The 20,650-nt window shown below is 48.4% G+C and overlaps 1 protein-coding gene across 1 annotated transcript; it reads left to right on the top strand.

The window, feature by feature from the left end:
- Nucleotides 1-9,171: 9,171 nt before the first annotated feature.
- Nucleotides 9,172-19,964, top strand: LOC144717482 (pancreatic triacylglycerol lipase-like). Its single transcript, XM_078592852.1, has 13 exons — nucleotides 9,172-9,193; nucleotides 10,828-10,881; nucleotides 11,327-11,478; nucleotides 12,235-12,360; nucleotides 12,677-12,811; nucleotides 13,717-13,825; nucleotides 14,311-14,430; nucleotides 15,916-16,035; nucleotides 16,852-16,970; nucleotides 17,609-17,738; nucleotides 18,370-18,481; nucleotides 18,712-18,885; nucleotides 19,798-19,964. Exons 1-13 carry the CDS (start codon nucleotides 9,172-9,174, stop codon nucleotides 19,865-19,867), a joined length of 1,443 nt encoding a protein of 480 aa, XP_078448978.1. The 3' UTR covers nucleotides 19,868-19,964.
- The last annotated feature ends 686 nt before the right edge of the window (nucleotides 19,965-20,650 follow it).

The following is a 20,650-nucleotide window of genomic DNA, read 5'->3' as shown; positions in this document are numbered from 1 at the left end:
AATGGCCGACGCCCGCGTGGTTCAGCGGAAATTGAAAATCGCAACTTCCTGGTCACGTGATCACCCCCTGGTTCAAAAACAGGAAATTCCTTTGTAGACACGCCCCACATTGCGTGAGGCAGAACACACCAGGTACTCATCTGAGGCAGAGTCGACCTAGGGGAGGTCCAGGACGGCTCCAGATAATCGCCACTGGTGTTGGCTGTGAGCGAGAATCGAACTCGGGTCGCCGGGTTCGTAGCGCAGCGTAGCGCTAACAGCTGCCCCCCCCCCCCATCACGCTCTGCAAGCCGTTCCCCTGCGTGACTGTGGCCCGATTGAGAACTTGGACTGCACCCAATTTAATCGCGGGCAGCTGACACCTGGATTTCATCTCAAGATCTCAACAGGGCTGGCGCTGTGTTTCTGACACGGCCGTTACGAAGACCCACCCACCTCTTCAGCCAACCGGCTACCTAAGACCGAAACAACAATAACACTGGTCAACAAAAAATAATTCTGCAGCTGTTTTAGACTAATTGCAGGGTGCTGATTCCAAATCTGATCTCAGATTTGCTCTATCACATCTCATTTTTATGCTATCGGCATACCCCATTTTTATTGATTTTACCCGAAATGAACTATGTCACTTATGATTGCAAGTTGTTGCGAGTCAGTGACTGCTTTAGTGTTAAAATTTGGTGCTGTATTTTTAGGATAGTGTGTTTATAATATAATTTTATGTAGATATCCACATTTATTTAATATTTTTCTTCTGCAGGGCGTGATCTCACAATGGCTACAACATCCGAAAGAAGGAAATGCAGTAATGACCCAGATATATTCTGCTACATCTGTGGCAGCTTCACTTTGCAGGATCAAAGGCGCAACATCAATACCTTTGTCAAGGTTTATCTTGCCTACTTTAAAGTACGACTTGGAGACCAAGACAAAAATTGGGCTCCTCACAAAGTGTGTAAAACCTGTGTTGAAACTTTGCGATCATGGTCTAAAGGAAAGAATGCTAAGCTGAAGTTTGGTGTGCCAATGGTTTGGAGAGAACCTACAAACCATTTGGATAACTGCTAATTCTGCCTTGTCAATGTAAAATGTTTCAATAAGAAAAGCAAACAACACTTACAAACCCAGTTATCCCATCTGCCAGATGACCAGTTGATCACTGTGAGGAAATACCTGTGCCTGTATTTACTGAGCTACCAGATATTGATGTTGAATCCCTCAGTTTACCTGCTTCTACAGATATGATGATGATGCTCAGATCGAATATACGCCATCTGATGCAGATTGTGATAAAATGTCTCTGTTTAGTCAGCCTGAATTGAATGATCTTGTAAGAGATTTGTATTTGCCAAAGCAGTCTGCTGAATTGTTGGCTTCCAGGCTGCAAAAGAAAGGACTACTCAGACCTGGCACTAGTGTCTCCTTTTATCGTAACAGAGAAGCAGCACTGCGAAAGTACTTCCATTCAGATGGTCAACTTGTTTATTGTAATGATGTTGAAGGGCTTCTTCTCAATATGGGACTGCCTGCATATGATTCAAGTGAATGGAGACTTTTTATTGACAGTAGTAAAAGGAGTTTGAAATGTGTGTTACTTCACAACAGAAATATATATGGTTCAATCCCAATAGGACACTCTGTAAAAATGAATGAAGAGTATGCCAACATCAAGATTGTTCTGGATATATTGGAATACCATGTTCATGGATGGCTAATTTGTGTTGATTTGAAAATGGTTAATTTTCTGCTGGGTCAGCAAGGAGGTCACACCAAATACCCTTATTTCCTGTGCTACTGGGACAGGAGGGCTACATTAGAACACTGGGTTAAAAAGAACTGGCCACCAATAATCAGTTTGACGCCTGGTGACAAGAACATCAAGAATGAGCCTCTGGTTGATAGGAATAAAATTGTATTTCCCCCACTGCACATAAAACTTGGGTAAATGAAGCAATTCGTCAAAGCTCTTGATCACACTGGAGACTGCTTCAGCTATATATGTTCAACCTTTTCAAATCTCAGTGCCGAGAAGAAAAAGGCAGGAATATTTGATGGACCTCAAATAAGAACACTCATCAGGGATCCACACTTTGTTACAACAATTACTGCGGCAGAGGCTAGAGCTTGGAATGCATTATCTGATGTGGTGCAGAATTTCCTTGGGGACAGGAAAGCGGACAACTATCGAGAGATTGTGGAGGAGCTGCTCTTGAGTTTCCAAGTACTTGGATGTAGAATGAGCATCAAGGTTCACTACTTACATAGTCACTTGGCCCAGTTTCCAGAGAACATGGGTCACGTGAGCAAAGAGCAAGGTGAACGCTTTCATCAAGACATTAAAGTTATGGAAGAACGTTACCAAGGCCGATGGGACTCAAACATGATGGCAGATTACTGCTGGTCCTTGATGAGAGACATTCCACAAGCTGTACATCGGAGATCGTCAAATAAGAGGTCGTTTATGCAGATGTAACATCACTTGTGAATGACCTTTTTGTACATATTTTTCTTATCTTCACAATTCAATTCTTACATGGTAATATGCATTCACTCACATTGATATGCTCTCACAACTTTGTGCTACAGCTCATTAAATGTTTGTTTCATTATTATTGTATATTGTATCTTAACTTATTCTTGTATGGATGTCTGTTTAGCTATTCGTATATGAGCATAAATTTGCTGTTTTTATTGAAAATGCAATATTTGATATCTCAAAAACCGAAATTGATTGCCAAAAACTGATGCTAGATTTGGAATCAGCACCCCAAAATTACCTGAAAACCGTTGGAATACCTTATGCCAGAAAAAGTGTGTTGACCAGTGTAACAATACAAATATGTTACATCAACCCAGCCTTGAAAGTACGTTTTTATGCACAACACAAACGCGAGACAATCGGCGTCTGGAACAAGGGTTGCCACCTCTGAGCTACCAAAAATCGGGGACATTTCATGATGGCGAGAAGAAAAATTAAAAACATCATCACGCGAGATCACAGGAGGGCAGAACGACAGGACGCACGGACCGAAGTCGGCGTTCCTCACGACGGTTCAGAGGCATGGTCACTTTCGCCGATAAGACATCGTCGGTGTGTGAGTGCCGCCACACATTTGAAACCATTGGGGGTTTGGCAGCAGCACGATGATGATGGGGAGTGTTTCCACTCTGTGCGTATTGTTGGGGGACCTCACGTCAGGGGCCGCACTAAAGGCCACCAGGAGCCTGCCAGTGGCCCGCTGGCCTAAGTGGGGTATTACGAGTGATATCACGCGACTAACAACAACTGGGACTTTTAATGTCCTGGGAAAACTGCTAGATTTCCCAGGACAAGTGGCAACCCAACCTGGCAATGGTAAGTACCAGGTTGCCCTCTCCAAGGTTGCCTCCACAGCCACTGTTAACAACCCCAGCAACAACACAGAGTGGTAGGGAGAGAGAGGGGGGGAGCTATTTGACATGCCTGCCCCCGCACCATGTAATTCCTTGTGCCAGGACAAATGGCCAATCTCGCTACCCCATTGAGGGAGAGGCATGGGAGAGCGCGAGTGAGTTTTGAGCTTCCAGCTGCCACGACCACCGTAACGTGACTCCAGTGGATGTTTGCCACAACTGCTCGATAAAGAAAACCAATAAAACGCAGGTTTATACATTTCGGCTGGAGCAATTCTACAATCAAATATTGATTCATCCCACAAATAATGGCGTCTCGTATTTTTCATGCAGAATTCTCAGGCCGGGCGGTGGAGGCTCTGGACGCGGCTTGTAATCCAGATATCGCGAAACTCCCTTTCCGCAAGTGTCAAAGTGCCATACCGTGGCTTGCCAGGAGACGGCAGTAGCGCAAGTAGACAAATCGACATCTGTTTTCCATCTGTACGGGGGTAGAGTGTTACCTCCTCGCGCGAGGTGTGGGCTTTCTCCGGGTGCTCCGGTTTCCTCCCACGTGTGGAGCAAACGCGACTCGTCGTTAATTGGCTGAAATAATCTTCAAATAACACCCACAATGCAGGAGCCACCTGAACAAGATTCCTATAACTCAGTGTGCCTCTCCTGGAACATGAGTAAACAAATATAATTGTTTTGAGTGAGATGCACTTATTCCTCTGATTTTTAAGTAAAAATTTGGTGCGTCTTATGATTCGGTACAGACACTGATTTATCCATTGGAGCCTCGTGACAAGCCTGACCCTGCTGATGAGGCCCAGCATGTCAAACCCGATCCAGGTTTGCATTTTTTTGCTTTGAATGGGGCCCCATCGTTCAGATATATTGCTGTTGCCAATAACATCTGTTAATCCGGCAGCAATTGTTCGCAAGCCTGACTATACTGATGAGACCCAGAAGGCCGAAACCAGTCCAGAGTTTTCTTGCTGAGAGACACATTGGTCTAGAAAGTCAATCGGATGGACTAAAACATACTATCCATATGCGGAGCTACAGAACAGAGTTCTGCTTATATTCCATTACAATCCGGTAGCCGTGTGGGCGAGAGACAAGATCCGTTTCATTTTATGAACACTAGGAAAACGCTTGGGGTGTGCCACGCTCCCTGGAGCGTCTTACAATTCGGAGACGGCGGCACCGTTCGGGTTTGCAAGTTGGCTGCTGCGGCCATCCACTAGAGGCCGCTACATGCGCCACTATTTGGTGGTGCTGCGTTGACGGTGGTGCCACAAGCACAATCTACGAAATAACTCGTCACATTCGTCCATAAGACCTCATGCGTGTGCTATGAAGAAAAGGCAATTGTCCTAAATGTCGCATATATGCTTAAGGAAGTGTTATTGACGAATGTGTGCAGTTTTTTGTAACTATATAACCAAAAATATCGACACTTGCATCGCATTTCTGATTCGTGACGATTATAGGAAGAACGAGGGGTGTAGGGAGTTGGGGCGGGGGGCATCAGAATCAGAACCGTTCTTTATCCTGGAGAAATCCAAAGAGCTATGAAGCTCTTTTTCACAGATGTCCAGGATGGGGCGGATGAGAAAGTTACAACAACAAACAGCACGACAACACGATAGGAGTGCAAAGTATCGGGAAGGTAAGCAAGTCACTAAAAGATGGACACGTAAAATAAAGTATATAAGTTCTGATTGCATAAGTGCACCAATTCGCAAGCTTGGGCAAGGCAGCAAAACAACAGCAAGAACAGACCCAGATCACACCTAGAAAACAACAACAACGCAGTCCATTGCACATGCCGGGTCTATAATCGCTGCCGTAAGCATTGGCACCCACGAGCTGTTGGCGAAACCCGATGTGGGCCTTTTTTGATCTACCAATCTAATGTAAACAACCTGTAACGTTTTATTCGATGATTCGTGAGATACAACCAGATTGTGGGATTTTATATCAGTCGCGTAACCTTGACAGGCACATCCGTTCCCACGAGACCATTCCAAATATACGCACTCAGCATGTAGTTACGAAGTAAATAGAGTTATAAACTAAATACTGGTTGGTGCGACATCATCATAAAAGATGAAAACTCAACACATTCTGGCAATGTCACTGTGTGGCCTTAAAATAAAAAATTAAGCATCTATAATAAGCATCATTTCGGGAAAGGGCCCTCTTCACAGCACAAAGGGCCACTGCCCGAAACGTCGCCTATTATATTTTGGTCACATCAACGAGCGAGCAAGGGCAGTACTCATCGCTAGAAGCGACCGTGGCCGCCGAACAAGAGTAACGATGGGGGGAGTGGCAGCTAAGGGATGGAAGACGTTCGGGAGGACGTCTTGGAAACGTCGAGGTGACTGCCGATGAAACGACGTGGGCGTCAGGTAGGGCACCGCGTGGCTAGAAGGGGGCGATGGCCGATGGTCGAGCGAAACGAGGGAATGCAACGCGTGGGCTTCACGACCAATGTCACCCACAATGAATGACGGAGTGGCTGCCAAAGGAGGGATTACACCCGAGAGGGCGACCACCGTCCAGGTGGCCCCGACATGCAGAAAACTCCATCCAGCTGTGGATAGACAATGTCCGACGTCCCTCTGCCATCCATCCGCTCATTGTTACGTTTGTAACGTGCGCAAATTTAAACATCAAAAGGACATTCAGACGCACGGGGAGAAGAAACGAAGGAAAGGGGGGAGGAGTATCTCGAGGTTCTGAGAAAAGGCGCACAGCGACGCCGTTTAGGCACAGTGAGAGACTCGGGAGTGCATCCCAGACGACCGGAGCTGCGATGTTCCCCCACGTCTGGGTTCCAGAGACTCGGGCCTTGACGAGAAGGAGGCCACTCGAAACAGATCAGAGGTTGCGCGATGGAGCCTACAATGAGACGACGGAAGATAAACATGTCGGTCGACCCAGGGCTTTATAAATTAAACTATTAACTAAACTATTGTTTTTGCAGGTGTAAGGGCAGTACGGGGTGAGGTAGGGACAGTACGGCTCCCCGTGACCATGGTTACTAATTAACGTAAAGGGAACAGACAGGGTCACGTTGGGGTAATGTGGGACCTAAGTAGTTGCTAATAATGATTGATGGGACAAGCGTTGACAGGGTCGCGTGAGGGGAAGCACGTGACCTAACGGTCGTAAATTGTAATAAGGGCAGAGACAGACAGGGCCAGGTGCGGTGAGAGAGGGTTTGGGAATAGGGGCATGGCCGGGTCGTGAGGGGGATAAAAGCCGGCACGAACCGGGGCTCTGGGCTGCTGTAGTGGGGGCATTGCCGTCGCTATCGTCACCTGGGAGCGGGTCGTCTTCATTGTCCTAGAGTGGGCATGTTGTCGTCTTGGAAGGCTAGAGTTACGTTGTCTCAGAATAGAGTTATCTAAGTTACCCAAGTGAAAATAGTCACTCACGGTTACTCGTTAAGTTATCAGTGAGTCGGCGGACTTTATTCATAATAAATATACATATAACTGAACAAGATGGTGTCTCTGAGAGCTACATTACACAGGTAAGGCCCACTGAGCTATATAGCTCCTTTCCAGATGCGACCTGGCCACAAATAATAGCTCAACCAAGTGGCTTATCATGTGGAAATGTTTCGCAGCCAAACACTCTAAACGCGTGTTGATTTTAAATGTGCAGGGGGGGAAACCGGAGGACCCGGAGAAAGTTTCACGCGAACACAGGGAGACAGACACGCAAACTCCAAATATACAGCAGGCGTCAGGGTCGGGATCGAACCCATGACCTCCTGTATACCAGGCGAGGGAGTTAACATCTCGCCACCGTGGCATCCCTGGGGGAATCCGATGAGCTATGAAGTTCTTTTTCACAGATGTCCAGTCGGAGCGGGTCTTCAACAAACAATACAAAAACACGATATGGGTGCATAAGAGAGAAGGATGAAAGCAAGTTACGATAAACAAAGACAGAGGTTCTCTGCAAGCCATCTGGCTACCATGAGAGATTGGTTCATGAAGCGATCCACATATACAAACACAGAGACAATTTTAACCGAGAAGATGGATTCTGGCTCAGCAATCATTGGAAGGACGTGATAAAGCAGTTCGGGTCTTAACTGATTGTGTTCACGTTTACGGTGACTTTCAGACCGCAGTGCACTCGCTGGCATTGACTATATATCTTTTGTATTCACCTCAGGGAATGGAGTCTTTGCTCCGCTGCAAGTCTCCTATCACCACTCTTCCATTGACATATTTCGTTGCTTCCTCTTAGTACCTTTCACGCGACGGTCAATGGTATAGTGTATAGCATATTGTATAATAATAAATAGTATAAAAGTGTAATGTTTAATATAATGTATAAGGTAACATATAGTATCGTATTTGTATGGTGAATATACAGCAGTGTGGTATACAGTAGGGTGTGCAGAATAATACATAGTGTAATATTACAATGTATAGTCTAAGGTGGTGTATAGTAACGCAGTGTATAATTTAATGTTGGGTTTGTCTATGGCAGTGTATAGTACGGGGTATATCCGTGTAATGTAAGAAAAAAGTTTAGCTGGAGGCATATTATCTTTTTTGCGACATAGAAGTGTAATGTATGACTTACTGTTAATAGCTCAGCTTATTGGAGAGTATATTGAGTATATTCATGATATTGATGCAGTTTATATTTTAGTTTTTAATGTGGTGGTTTGGCTGCTGCAGCTCCTTACTATAAAAAAAATTCCCTCCCTTTATTACTGCTAATCCTACTGCCTACACACGAGCATAATATGACTTTGAGACCCCCCCCACCACCTACACATTCCACAAGTAGTGACTAATCCCATATCTGCATTTTCCATAAATATGCTAAATTCATCTGTTGATATGTACATTTCTTTGTCAAGGCGCTCTCCTCCTCTAACCCAGCTTAAATATACGCTGCCAACCTTGCTGGTGTTCATTCGGACGCTGTCTTTCCGACAGCCCTGTTCTTCACCTGAGGACGGCTGCTTTCGTTGTGGCCGAAACGTCGTGAGAATTGTATTTTATTATGTTTTATTTTTATTATTTTATTATTTCCCTTCTACGTGACTTTACTGAAAGAACCAAGAAGAGAAATGAATAACGGTCTGTATATAAGTACAAATGGCATCAGTACATACATTCCTGCCGAATTTTCAACACTAAATGCAAGCTTGGGCAAGGCAGCAAAACAACAACAACAACTGTCCCAGACCTCACAGAGACAACAACACACATTCCTCAATAAAATTCCACATTAACAATGAACTATCGTGACACGGGTAAGGATCATAGTTTCAATTCACCGTAAAAAATGTGGCTGTAGCCAGCATCAATCCTCCGCTTCGTGGTATTATCTTTTGAAGGAAGAGTCACGATGTGAAGGGGGAGGAAGCAAAACGTTGGTATCGCTGCAGCGGCAAAAGGCTTTGTCCCCCATTCCTATTCCCGTTCTATGAAAGAAATAGTTAAACGTCACTTTGGGTTTCTTGATTAACAAATATGACGAGACCTGGCCAGATGGTGATTTGGATGCGCGGACAATGGATGCAACGTGATAGTCCACCCTCGAGCTCACAGAGTCGGCCGGGCTATCGGGCAATGTCAGGAGGAGAGTACAGCCGGGATAGCCTCTGTCGACCGCCCACGATCGTGGACTCAGGTTTTGATGGATGCAACAATGGACCGTTTGGCCAGAGTCAACAATGGAGAGAGAGAGAGCAGCCAGGAAGATCGTCAAGAGGGGACGGGGAGCTTGTCTGGGTGTGGGGTGTCCATGAACGTCACCAGCATGGCCGGTGCCGTGATTCTCTATGAGGCGACCACTTGGAGAGACGAAAGTGGCGAAGCGGAGGCGACCGAGGACAGATCCCTGTGGAAAGCCACTGGCAGAGAGGAGGTCTCCAAGAGATGCTGGTAAACACGAGGGAAGCTGGGTAGGGGGCTATGGGAGGGAGGAAGCAGTTGTAGGGCTGAACGATTAATCGATTTAAAATCGAAATCGCAATTTTAAACAATGCGATTAGCAAATCGCAAAGGCTGCGATTTTTTGCTATTTGAAAAGTCCTATTACTTTCTTATTGGAATTGTTATATTTTTTATTATTATAACTTTTTTAAATTTAACTTAACAATTGTTATATGTTTGATTGTTCTATTTCAATTAAAACATTTAATAAATACATTTTGGAAGCAATTCATATATTTTAAGTTCTCATCCTTGAATTAGAAAATATAGTGCAGTTCATATTTTGATGGTATCATGTGGTAATGCTCCATCACATGTTCTAAATTTATTACACAGTGAATATTGAACTGAAGCTTACTTTAAAAAATGTAATCGCAAATCAAATCGCAATCTTTCAGAAAAATCGCAATTGTACATTTTCCCCAAATCGTTCAGCCCTACCTGCAGCTGTCGCCGTCCCAGAAGAGCCGCGAGCCCGCCCCCCCCCACGGAGTGAATAAAAACATCGCCACCCCCCGGTACCAAACCACTCGCTCCAGACAGCATCACGGTAAGTGTCGACCCAGAGCGCAGTGGCACACCACGTGCACACAGCCAGCAATCACACGTGTACACAAATAACTCACTTTTTTTTAACCAAGTAATGCCCACTGAGCTAAGTAGCAATTTCTTTTTCAGAAGCGACCTGGCCACAAATGATAGCCCAAATGAAGTGGCTTCTCACGTGGACATTTATAACAGCCACATACTCAAAACGCGTGATGTTGATTCTACCTGTGCGAGTTTGAGGGCCTCCCCATTTAACCACGCGTCACTACACTGGCCTGCGTAAATGCACTACAACCTATTTGTATTTTACCACTGAGCTATCCAGCTCTCTTTCAGTAGTGACCTGGCTATCACACATTAAACCTCAACGAAGTGGCTTATCATGTGGAAATGTATAGCGCAGCCAAATACTCTAAATGTAGAGGGGGAAAATCCAGAGGATCCGATCAAAAAAATCCACGCGACCACGGAGAGAGACACGCAAACTCCAAATATACAGCAGGCGTCAGGGTCGGGATCGAACCTTCGACCTCCTGTATACCAGGCAAGGTAGTTAACAGTTCGCTACTTGCACACATCCAGCAAGATATACCATTGGTATAGCCATAATCGTCAGATCGTGACATCTAATATCATATCGTGACATCTAATATCGTATCGTGAAATCTGATATCGTATCGGGAACATGCACACTCCAAAGAGAAATGCACCCGAGTAGGAAATTAAACCCAGGAGCCTATTGCTGCGAGGCGCACGCGCGTTACGACTGGGCCACTCTGCCGTACGTAACGCAAAATAAACGTTAAAAGTTATAGGGCGATGAAATCGCGATAATCATCAAATCTTGAAATCCAATATCATATCGTGAAGCGTCGTGCAGCAGCATCCATGTCGAGTTGTGGTTTTCTTCGTGCAGAGATGTGGGCCGCTGTTCTCCTGGGAGGCCTCTGTGTGGCGACTGTCGTCACAGGTGAGTGTGTTGCGTTCACACACAGGTGAGATCGGAGCGATTGGGTGGGGGGCTTTAACCTTGGAGGGGGGTGGTTGTGGCGGTCACAGGATCGTGTCAACGAAGGTGGGGGGGGGGCAGCCACGGGTTGAGTGTTGATAACAACGACAACGAAATCGGCAATGTCGACGATGATGATGATGCCGACGATGATGATGCCGACGATGATGATGATGATGGTGCCGACGATGATGATGATGCCGACGATGATGATGATGGTGCCGACGATGATGATGATGGTGCCGACGATGATGATGGTGCCGACGAGAATGACGCAATATTCAAGATTACGATCGTGGCAATAACCACTCTTAATGACGACGGCTATGTTGACTACGACGATCAGGACGACGATGATTATGGCCCAGGACTCTGGTGACGACGACGATGCTTTTGCTGCGCGCAGCGAGTCAGGTGTGCTACGACCTGGGCTGCTTCACGGACGACTTCCCCTACTCGGGCTACAGAGAGAGGCCCATCAAGAAGCTCCCCGATAGCCCCGAAAATATCAACACTCGCTTCCTCCTCTTCACCAGAGCCAACCTCGACACCTGGCAGGTGAGAACATCACCCGTCACGGTGTCCCATCACCCGTCACGTGTCTCATCACCCGTCACGTGTCCCATCACCCGTCACGATGCGTCCCATCATCGTCCCATAACCCATCATCGTATCCTCCCAATTACTTCACTTTTCCATCACCCATCGTACCCATGCCCCATAATTTTTCCATCATCATTGTGTCCCATCGGCCCCAACTGGTAGACTGGTGCCCGCTGGCAGGTTGGTGCAATGTTCACCTTGCGCCAGCACAGGGGCAGCTGCCACTGGGGAGTCCCCTAGGCTAAATTGCAGTAGGGCAACTGGAATGGTTGAGAGACGACATGTCAGGCACTTGGAAACTGCCGAGGCCAGTAAGCAAGGGCTCTCTACACGCACACCAGGAGATTGAATCCGGCCAGGTGGCTCAGCACCGATTGCGAGGGGGCTCGCAATCGGGAGTCGACTCAACCAATCATTCCTCAGCGGTCGATAAAATTGCACCACTTAGTGAGAAAGTCGCAATTGGTTGTCGCGTGCGCACCCTCTCCCCCCGTCACATCGACGATGAACGTTCACCGTTGGCGAGTTGTGGCGGCACCAACAGCTTCGTCCACGATAACTTCTTGACCTCCATGTACACGCACCGTCCGCTTGTGCTCGTCCAACGGGAACGTTATTTCCACAACTGCTTCTGCGGGGCGCCGATGCCTCGCACGCTTCGCTTGTGCAGAAACTCACCCCCACGTGACCCCATTGGCGCTGCGCCCGCAGGAACTGAAATCCCGCGTTCCGTCCACCATCGGCGCCTCCAACTTCGTCAGCGGCAAGAAGACGGCGTTCGTGGTGCACGGGTTCATCGACCATGGCGAGGAGGATTGGGTGCAGAACATGTGCAAGGTGCGTCAGGCAGTCAGCCACACGCCCACCCTTCTTGTGTGTCCACATCCATCCGAGTGTCCGCTTATCGTTTACGCGCGCGTGGTGGTCCCGTGACGTGCGCGCGAGGCATTGCGGGTGGGAGCCGCGCCTTCCCGCCCATTCGTGAGTTGGTGGTTTAGACAAGGCTGACATCATTGTACATGCTGTAGTGGTCACGTGACGTGCATGCGAGGCATACGGATGGGAGCCGCGCCTTCACGCGTCCTCGTTGCGATCCGTGACGACGAAGATTTCTCGATTGTTCCAGCATGGCTTTGTAATTGTCGCATCGCAGGCCATCCTAGGGGCGGAGGACGTGAACTGCGTGGCCGTGGACTGGAAGGGCGGCTCGCGCACCCTCTACACCAAGGCGGCCAACAACATCCGCGTGGTTGGAGCCGAGATAGCCAAGCTCGTCAAAACCATGGAGGTGAGCGCGTCACGTGGGTCGTCGCGGCCACGCGGGACGTCGGCACGGCGGCTGCTTCAAGTGGCCGGGGGTCAGAGCGCTGAACCGGCTCCGCCGAGACCCTCGATTCAAATCTGGGGTTCAGGTGCCCAACCAAAGCGACTCAGTTGGGTGCTCAACTGTGGCGAGTTGATGTCCGCAGCATGGTTAACAATGACTACGCACAAAACAACCCATCACATTACATGATTCTGCACTTGATTTGGATGAATTCCCACTGAGAATCACGTGATCTGTCGGGTTAGGAACAGTGCTATTGCTAGGCCTCCCATGTTTTATGTTCCGTGTGTGCCGTTTCTGCTTTTTGTTTACTCCTTTAGCCCAAATGCAACAAGAGCGTCCAATTTGCATAAATACAAAATGTGTTTTCTTGCAGTCACGCAGTTTGATTGGGTTGCCATCTGGCCTGCTTTTCCCGATAGTCCCTGAGGCCGCTGCGTGTCCTGCGAATCTGTCAGTCTTGCCGGGACTTCAAAAGTCCCAATTTTTTCCAGTTGTGTAACAATAAAATTGCACCACTCCATAGACAATGCATTCAGGTGTCGTTTTCCCTTGATCTTTGGGAGTTTACACATCGCAATCATCGCCCCCTGCTGGAAAAATAATGCACGTTTGCAGGCCAGGCCTTGAGTCGTGTTGTGCCACACACGGGGCAGCAGCCACTGGGGGTGCCCTTTCAAATGTTTGAGACCACTCCCAGCGTACAGGAGGGTGCTCCACCAATAATAAATTGTCATTCTTCTAGCTGTGGTAAGTCAAGTCTTTATTTTTTGTACCGCAAGAGATATCAACGCTCAGGGATTCTGTGCGTGTCGCGAGCCGCGAGAGTCCCGGTGTTGATGGAGTGATCGTGGTGGTGGCGGCAGGCACAGTACGGGGCACGCCGGGAGGATGTGCACATCATCGGACACAGCCTGGGGGCGCACGCGGCCGCCGAGGCTGGCCAGCGCCTGCCTCGGCTCGGGAGAATCACCGGTACCTGGCACAGAACCTGCATGCCTACCCACCTTGCTACCTACCTAACTAACCTATCTACTAATCTACCTACTTATCTACTTAACTACTCACCGACATGCCAGCCTGCTTACCTGATAAGCTGCCTACCTACCTGCCCGCGTACCGACCTTCTTACCTACTTACGTATTTACCTGCCTTCCTATCCCTCCATGTACCTATCCACCTAACCACCTACTCCCTAACAGCTCACCCACCTGGCTCGTAGTAAGCAGGTGAGTCGAACCTACTTTCCTTCCTGCCTACCTACCGGCTTACCTGCTTGTTCACCTACTTACCTACCCACCCAATCCACCACGTGTGCGTAAACATCAGCGCTGGGGAGGCAAAGGCAGGCGGAGGTCTGGTGCTGCCCATTACCGGCCTTTCGTAGGCGCTCCCCTTGGCAGCACTTGCCCCGACCGTCCGCATGAGCTACACGGGTGATCTTTGTCTTCGTGTCCTAGGCCTGGACCCGGCCGAGTCGTACTTCCAGAACTGCGACCCCGCCATCCGCCTCGACCCCTCCGACGCCATCTTCGTGGACGCCATCCACACGGACGCCGCTCCCATGATCCCCAACTTGGGTGAAGCTCGAACCCCCCCCCCCCCCGCCTCTTGCCGATGTGGGGTTTTGCCGGGTTGCCACCTGTACACGTTCTCCCAGTAATCGCCCTCATTATTGTTATTTTCTCCCTTCTTCCATGAGCACACATTCCGTCATCCGTTTCTTTACAGCCTTTCAGGTGCACTTTAGGAACGGTTTCGTTTGCAGCTTCAAAAGCTAATTTTTGCATTAAATTGTTTCAATTTTATCTGCACATCTTCTTATTTTGAAGAACACAACATTTATATTTTTACAGCTTCACTACACTTTTACCGATTGTCTCCTTCGTTGTTTTTCCATGTAAGTGAACCTGAACTTTTGGGCCCCCTTCTGATTCAGTTAACGTCACTAATGTCGCTCGCATCTCCACACAACGCGAGTGTGGTCACTGCCACCGTCCGCTCTAAGGCGTCACTGAAGAATTACGTTCGGAAGCCATCTGTTGTGGGATGGCTATGACTGTAGTCAGAACCACGATCGTCCCATCTCTCAGTACGCTCATGAGGTCGCAACCCCAGGTTACAGCCCTCCGTTGTGTTTTCTGCTGGGACCACGGATATTCCGGCACGATGTCCAACGTTTCACTCCTCGGGCCTTCTTCGGAGAGCTGTACAGCACGGAGAGCATTTGAGGGGTTTTTGTTGGTGACCTTGGCGTGAATGCAGTGGTGGTGGTATTGGCGTTAATGCCGATGTGGTAGTAATATGTTACGGTGATGTTGATGTCAGTACCATTATGATGATGGTGATGTGTGTATGGTGAACTTCTTACGCACCGTACATAGCCGACCGTGCTAATCGGAGGTGCAGGCGAAGGACAACAAACTACATTTTGTTCTATGGTTCTTTTGGTAAGGTCACATATATATAAAAAATAATAATAAAATAATAATAAAACCGAAAATAAAGTGAATAAAAAAATTACGACGTTTCGAACGCAACACAAGCAATCGACGATTGTTTGTGTTGCGATCGAAACGTCGTGATATTTACATTTCTTATTTTATTCATTTTCTTTTCATCATTTTATTGTTATTATCTTTTTATATCTATGTGACTTTACCGAAAGAACCATAGGACAACGAACTAAACCCAAGAATCCGTTCTAAAGAAATTACTTTCCAATCTAGATGATTTGAAAGTACATAGCTCCGGTGGCTTCCTAATATCGGAAGGAAGAACGTTCCAGACGGCCACAAAAGCGCATCTGAAAGCGCGCGATGCGGTGACTGCCTTTGTTCGATGGTTAGCCAATGCCGCTGCAAGGATGACCGGAGTTTGCGTGATGAATGTCAGTGCTGATCTGATCATCACGAGGGTCACGGTGGTGATGGCTTATGTGATCATGATGATGGAGATGATCTTCATGGTGGTGATGATGATGATGACTCTTGTGATGATGCTGATGGTGTTGATGATGATGATGGTGGTGATGATGATGATGGTTATGATGATGGTTGTCTCAGGGATGGGCATGAAGCAGCCTGTTGGGCATCTGGATTTTTATCCCAACGGAGGAGAGGAAATGCCCGGCTGTGACAAGAACATCATCTCCACCATCATCGACATCAATGGCATCTGGGAAGGCAAGTTGAAAACTGTGCGCCAGCGGTAATGGTTACCTTACCCCAGGTAATGGTTACCTTACCATAGGTAATGGTTACCTTACCATGGGTAATGGTTACTTTACCCTGGGTAATCAGCTGCCGGGATACCACCCAAGACCAGATTTTCGCTCCCTGATTATTGTATACAGTCGAGATTTTGGTAACATTTGAAAGATTTTCAGATATTACTTTTATTTTAATTGGTGGTTAGCAGTAAAGCGAGTGGCTCACAATCAGAAGTTTACAAGTTCAAATCCTGGTTGCGGGTTGACTCAGCCCATCATCCCTCCCTCCGGGGTTGCATAAAATTGGTACTACTATCTGAGGAAAGTCAACAGTGGTTTTCCTATGGAGACACTCGCCCACACCATAGGAACGTGGAATTTCCACGACTGGTTCACGACTATAAACGAGCACCAACCTCGATGCTCATTTGAGCAGAAAACGACTTTTGACTTTTTTTTGCAATTCAACTTCATTGCTTTTTATCCCTTTCTTACAAACGAAACTATCCTGGCCACTTTGAGTTCTCACCTGGTTAGACTCGGACTTTATCATTTCAGCTGCTGCTCAGCTACTCTGAGCTAAGCATCTCGACTGCGAGGACAAACCACAGCCCAAGACCCTTGGCAGTGGCAGCAGTTGCGTGACATTGTAGAGGCGGAGGGGGGGATGTGCAAACTAACCAAAGTGAAAACAACCACCACAATATAACTTGTGCCAGCCTAACCCGCACAGAGCGCGTGGCCCGGTTCCCCCGTGACGCCGTTGCTCGCGACGCGTTGCCATCGCCAGGAACCCGAGAATTTGTTGCGTGCAACCACCTCCGCGCGAACAAGTACTTCATGGAGTCGCTGACGAACGAAGACGGCTTCGTCGGATTCCCCTGCGCCGACTACGACGCCTTCGACAAGGTCTAGTGCTAGGGAGGTTTACTTGATGTGGTGTGCTGGGAGAAGGGAATTGTCTTCCAGAGCACCGGCGTCGGTGTGTCCCCTGGTGGCGCACATGCACAGGTGTCGCCAGGGCGAAGTTCCCTTGAATATTGTCCGGGCCATTGGTCGACTGAAGTGGAATGTAACTCCTGTAACAAACACGGCCATGGTGAGGGGTATAGTCCATGTCGCGTGCTGTGTGCAGAAATATTTTTCTCTTTAACAATCCCCATATACTGTTGGATTTAAATAGAATTATATTCATATGCTTGTCCTCTCACACTAACGCTAACCTCATCACCATTTCCATATAATTCTAGATTTGAAGCTTTCGTGACTGCAAGGATTCATACTATTTGGGTTTTTTCGGTAAAGTCACGTAGGTAAATCAATAAAATAATTTAGTTGTTTTCATTTATTTTATTTTTTACCTACGTGACTTTACCGGAAAAAAACAAAGAGAGGTACATTTCCATATACACGACCATCTTTGCTGCCCTCCTACCCGGCTACCTCCTGCCTCCCTGCCCCCCTGCCCCCCTTCTCCACTGCCACACGGCCCTGCTGCCCTGACGCATCACTGCCCTGTCTGCCCACCATCACCGTCGACACCACAGGGACAGTGCTCCACGTGCCCAAGCGGAGGATGCCCCCGCATGGGTTACTTCGCATCCAAAAGTTCCGTGGCCGCTGGGACCATAAACAACATCTACTACCTCAACACCGGAGCGGAGCAGGGCTTCTCCCGTGAGCCCCACGCATCACCGCTGCTTGCCACACGTGTACCAAGTCAGAGTGATATCACTCGCCGGTGATGATAGCCGTGGCCGTAAACTCATCTCTGGTCACCAGGTTCACAGCGCAGGAGGCTCAGCTGTTGAGCACGTGGCGCATAATCGGAGCGTTGCGAGTCACAATCCTAGTTGGGGATTGACGCAGCCTATCAACTCTCCGTGATCGATAAAAGAAGGGACCACTTTGTGGGAAAGACAGCATTGGTTTTCCTATGCAAATAAATACCCCGGCCATATGAATGTGGAATTTCCTACACTGGTTCAGGGATGTAAACATGAGTCGTGTGTGCACCGCCTTGATGTATGTTGAACTTCTTTCGGGCACTGTACGTAGTCAACCGTGCACACGATACTAAATTTCATAAAACCGTGTAAGAGTGAACGTTGCATACTTTGAATGTTAACACGTTCACGTAAACCCTGCAGCCACTGGTGACCGCTGCTTTCACCAATGTTCACACACATAACCGATCATTGAATGGAATGGCAACCCTGAATGACGGCGAGCGACTCGCCAGTGGGCAGGGTTCAATCGTTTGACCGCGAGGCGCGAACGTCGCTGCGACGTTTTGTGCCGTGTCTAGGCTGGCGCTACGAGGCGACTCTGACGCTGTCTGGCACCAAATCGGTCCGAGGGATCTTTAAGATCGCTCTGTACGGACCCAACGGGAACACTCACCAGCACCAGCTGACACCGTGAGTAGCCGGCGTGCGTTAGCTCACAAATGCACGCCAACACACGAACAAAACTCACTCACTAGTTAGTTGTCCTTCCCCCCCGCCTGCACGTAGGGTGCAAACGAAGTTCAACATTCATACATATATACGTCACGTGCTTCCGTAGCGCGCCTGCGCGTTTCTCAATTGACCGGGGGTTTACACGAACGAACGAACGAATGAACGACTCGGGTCCCTTTCCCCCACAGCTCGGCGACGTGGCTGGAGCCCGGCAAGACGTACACGTACCCCCTGGACAGCGAAGCCATGGTGGGCGGGGTCACCAAGGTGAAGTTCCTGTGGGATGACAATGTCATCCACCTCGTCCGCCCCAAGCTGGGGGTGACCCGCCTCGAACTCAAGTCGCCGTTCAATCAACAAACGTGAGCAGCACTGACAACAGTCGGTTACCTCCACATTGCGCTCATAAAACGACGCTTAAAGAAAACACGAAGGGATCTCTATTTTTGTTTTCACTCTGCCTTCAATCGACCCATGCACTTTCACTCTGCCTTAAAGGGACCCATGCACTTTCACTCTGCCTTAAAGGGACCTGACCTGCACGGCCCTTTGACCCATTCATTGCTTAGGGTCCCCACGTTTTGCACGGACGTAGTTCTCTATCGGCCACGGTCTCTCGAAACTGTGCAGTATATCCCGCAATAAAGGTCTACACGATGCCAGCACCGAATTGTGGTACAGATCGACACCTGGACTGCATCAGGTGAAACACGGGACAGGTGGCAACCCGAGCAGTGCGAGATGAAGGCGTCCCCAAGTCGTCGGGGGTTAGGTCACCACGCGTCACTCTGCTGGCCAGCGCGTGCTGGCAAAAGCGGGCAGAGTGGATGCAGCAGCAGCAGCAGCAGCAACGGAATACTACAGAACAATGGATGTTGCTGAATCATATCTATGTTGCCCTGCATAAATAAACTACGTATAAATGTTTTTTGTTTGAATGGGTAAAGCCCACAGAGCCATATAGCTGCTTTTTTTACAGAAGCGACCTGGCCACAAATGATAGCTCAACGAAGTGGCTTATCACGTGGAAAGTTAAAGCAGTCAAAATAATCTAAACGCGTGTCTTTTTTAAATGCGGAGGGAAAAATCGGAGGCCCCGGAGAAAAATCCACGCGACCACAGGGAGAGAGACACCGCAAACTCTAAATATACAGCAGCACGCGTCAGGGTCGGGATCAAACCCACGGCCACCTGTATACCAAGCGAGGTAGTTATCATCTCGCCACCGTGTGATTGTTTATGAAATGCGTTGCCTTGCCCGTGTGTGTGTGTAGATACAATTTCTGCGGAGGCTCAAACGACTTGGTGTTGAAGGAAGAGCTCCTGACGATCAGACCCTGCTAACCCACCCACGGTTCAGCAACGCAGCACTGAAAGCAGCTCGTTTGCGATGCAGATCTGTAACAAAGCTCTACAATGATAATAAATCGAATGCATGTCACACCGTCTTTGTCGACGAACTTCCTCCATTGTATCTTCGTACCATGAACTAAGAATGGCAACTGTTGCTTGCAATCGACAGCAACTGGTTTGCTGAGAGCCACAATGGGAACTCGGTACGGCAACGTTGTAGTGACCAAGTTCTGTTTGGTCGATGAAAACAGAGGGTTTGTTGGCAAACGAGTCGATGAAAAACGATCGGCCTACACAACACTGCCCGCCCAGCAACGACGGCGCTGACTGACGAGATAGCCGGCTGTCTAGCAGTGGCGACGTCGAGCGATGACAAAGACGGCAGCGACGAGACGACCGCAATTTCCACGGACAGCCCCGAGCCCCTCTCGCCTACTTTTATCTTGCCAACTTTAATCTTGCCAGCAGGGCCTGGCCATGCCCCTCTTCTGGAACTATCCAGCTGGTTCGGGGAGTCACGCGTAGTAGCGAGCTCAGCAGAAGAACTCCACGCTTCCCACTGAATCTTCTTTCTAAATTAGATGAATTCCCCTTGTCGCCCCATCCCCCAACATTGTCCCCTCGGCTTGAGCAGCTCGGTTCGAAACCGAGCGCCACGCGCACTGTTCACAATCCAATGACCAAATCGGGAAAGGTCGCCGAGCTAATCAGGTTCACTCAAATGCCACACGGCTGCTGCGCTCGTCCAATCAAGAGCTGGTCCGGCTCGTGGCT

The sequence above is a fragment of the Lampetra planeri genome, chromosome 4 (assembly GCF_965212315.1).
Source record: "Lampetra planeri chromosome 4, kcLamPlan1.2.h2, whole genome shotgun sequence".
In the NCBI taxonomy this organism is placed as follows: domain Eukaryota; kingdom Metazoa; phylum Chordata; class Hyperoartia; order Petromyzontiformes; family Petromyzontidae; genus Lampetra; species Lampetra planeri.
The sequence above is the reverse complement of the archived record's forward strand: the minus strand, read 5'-3'. Positions and strand labels throughout refer to the sequence as shown.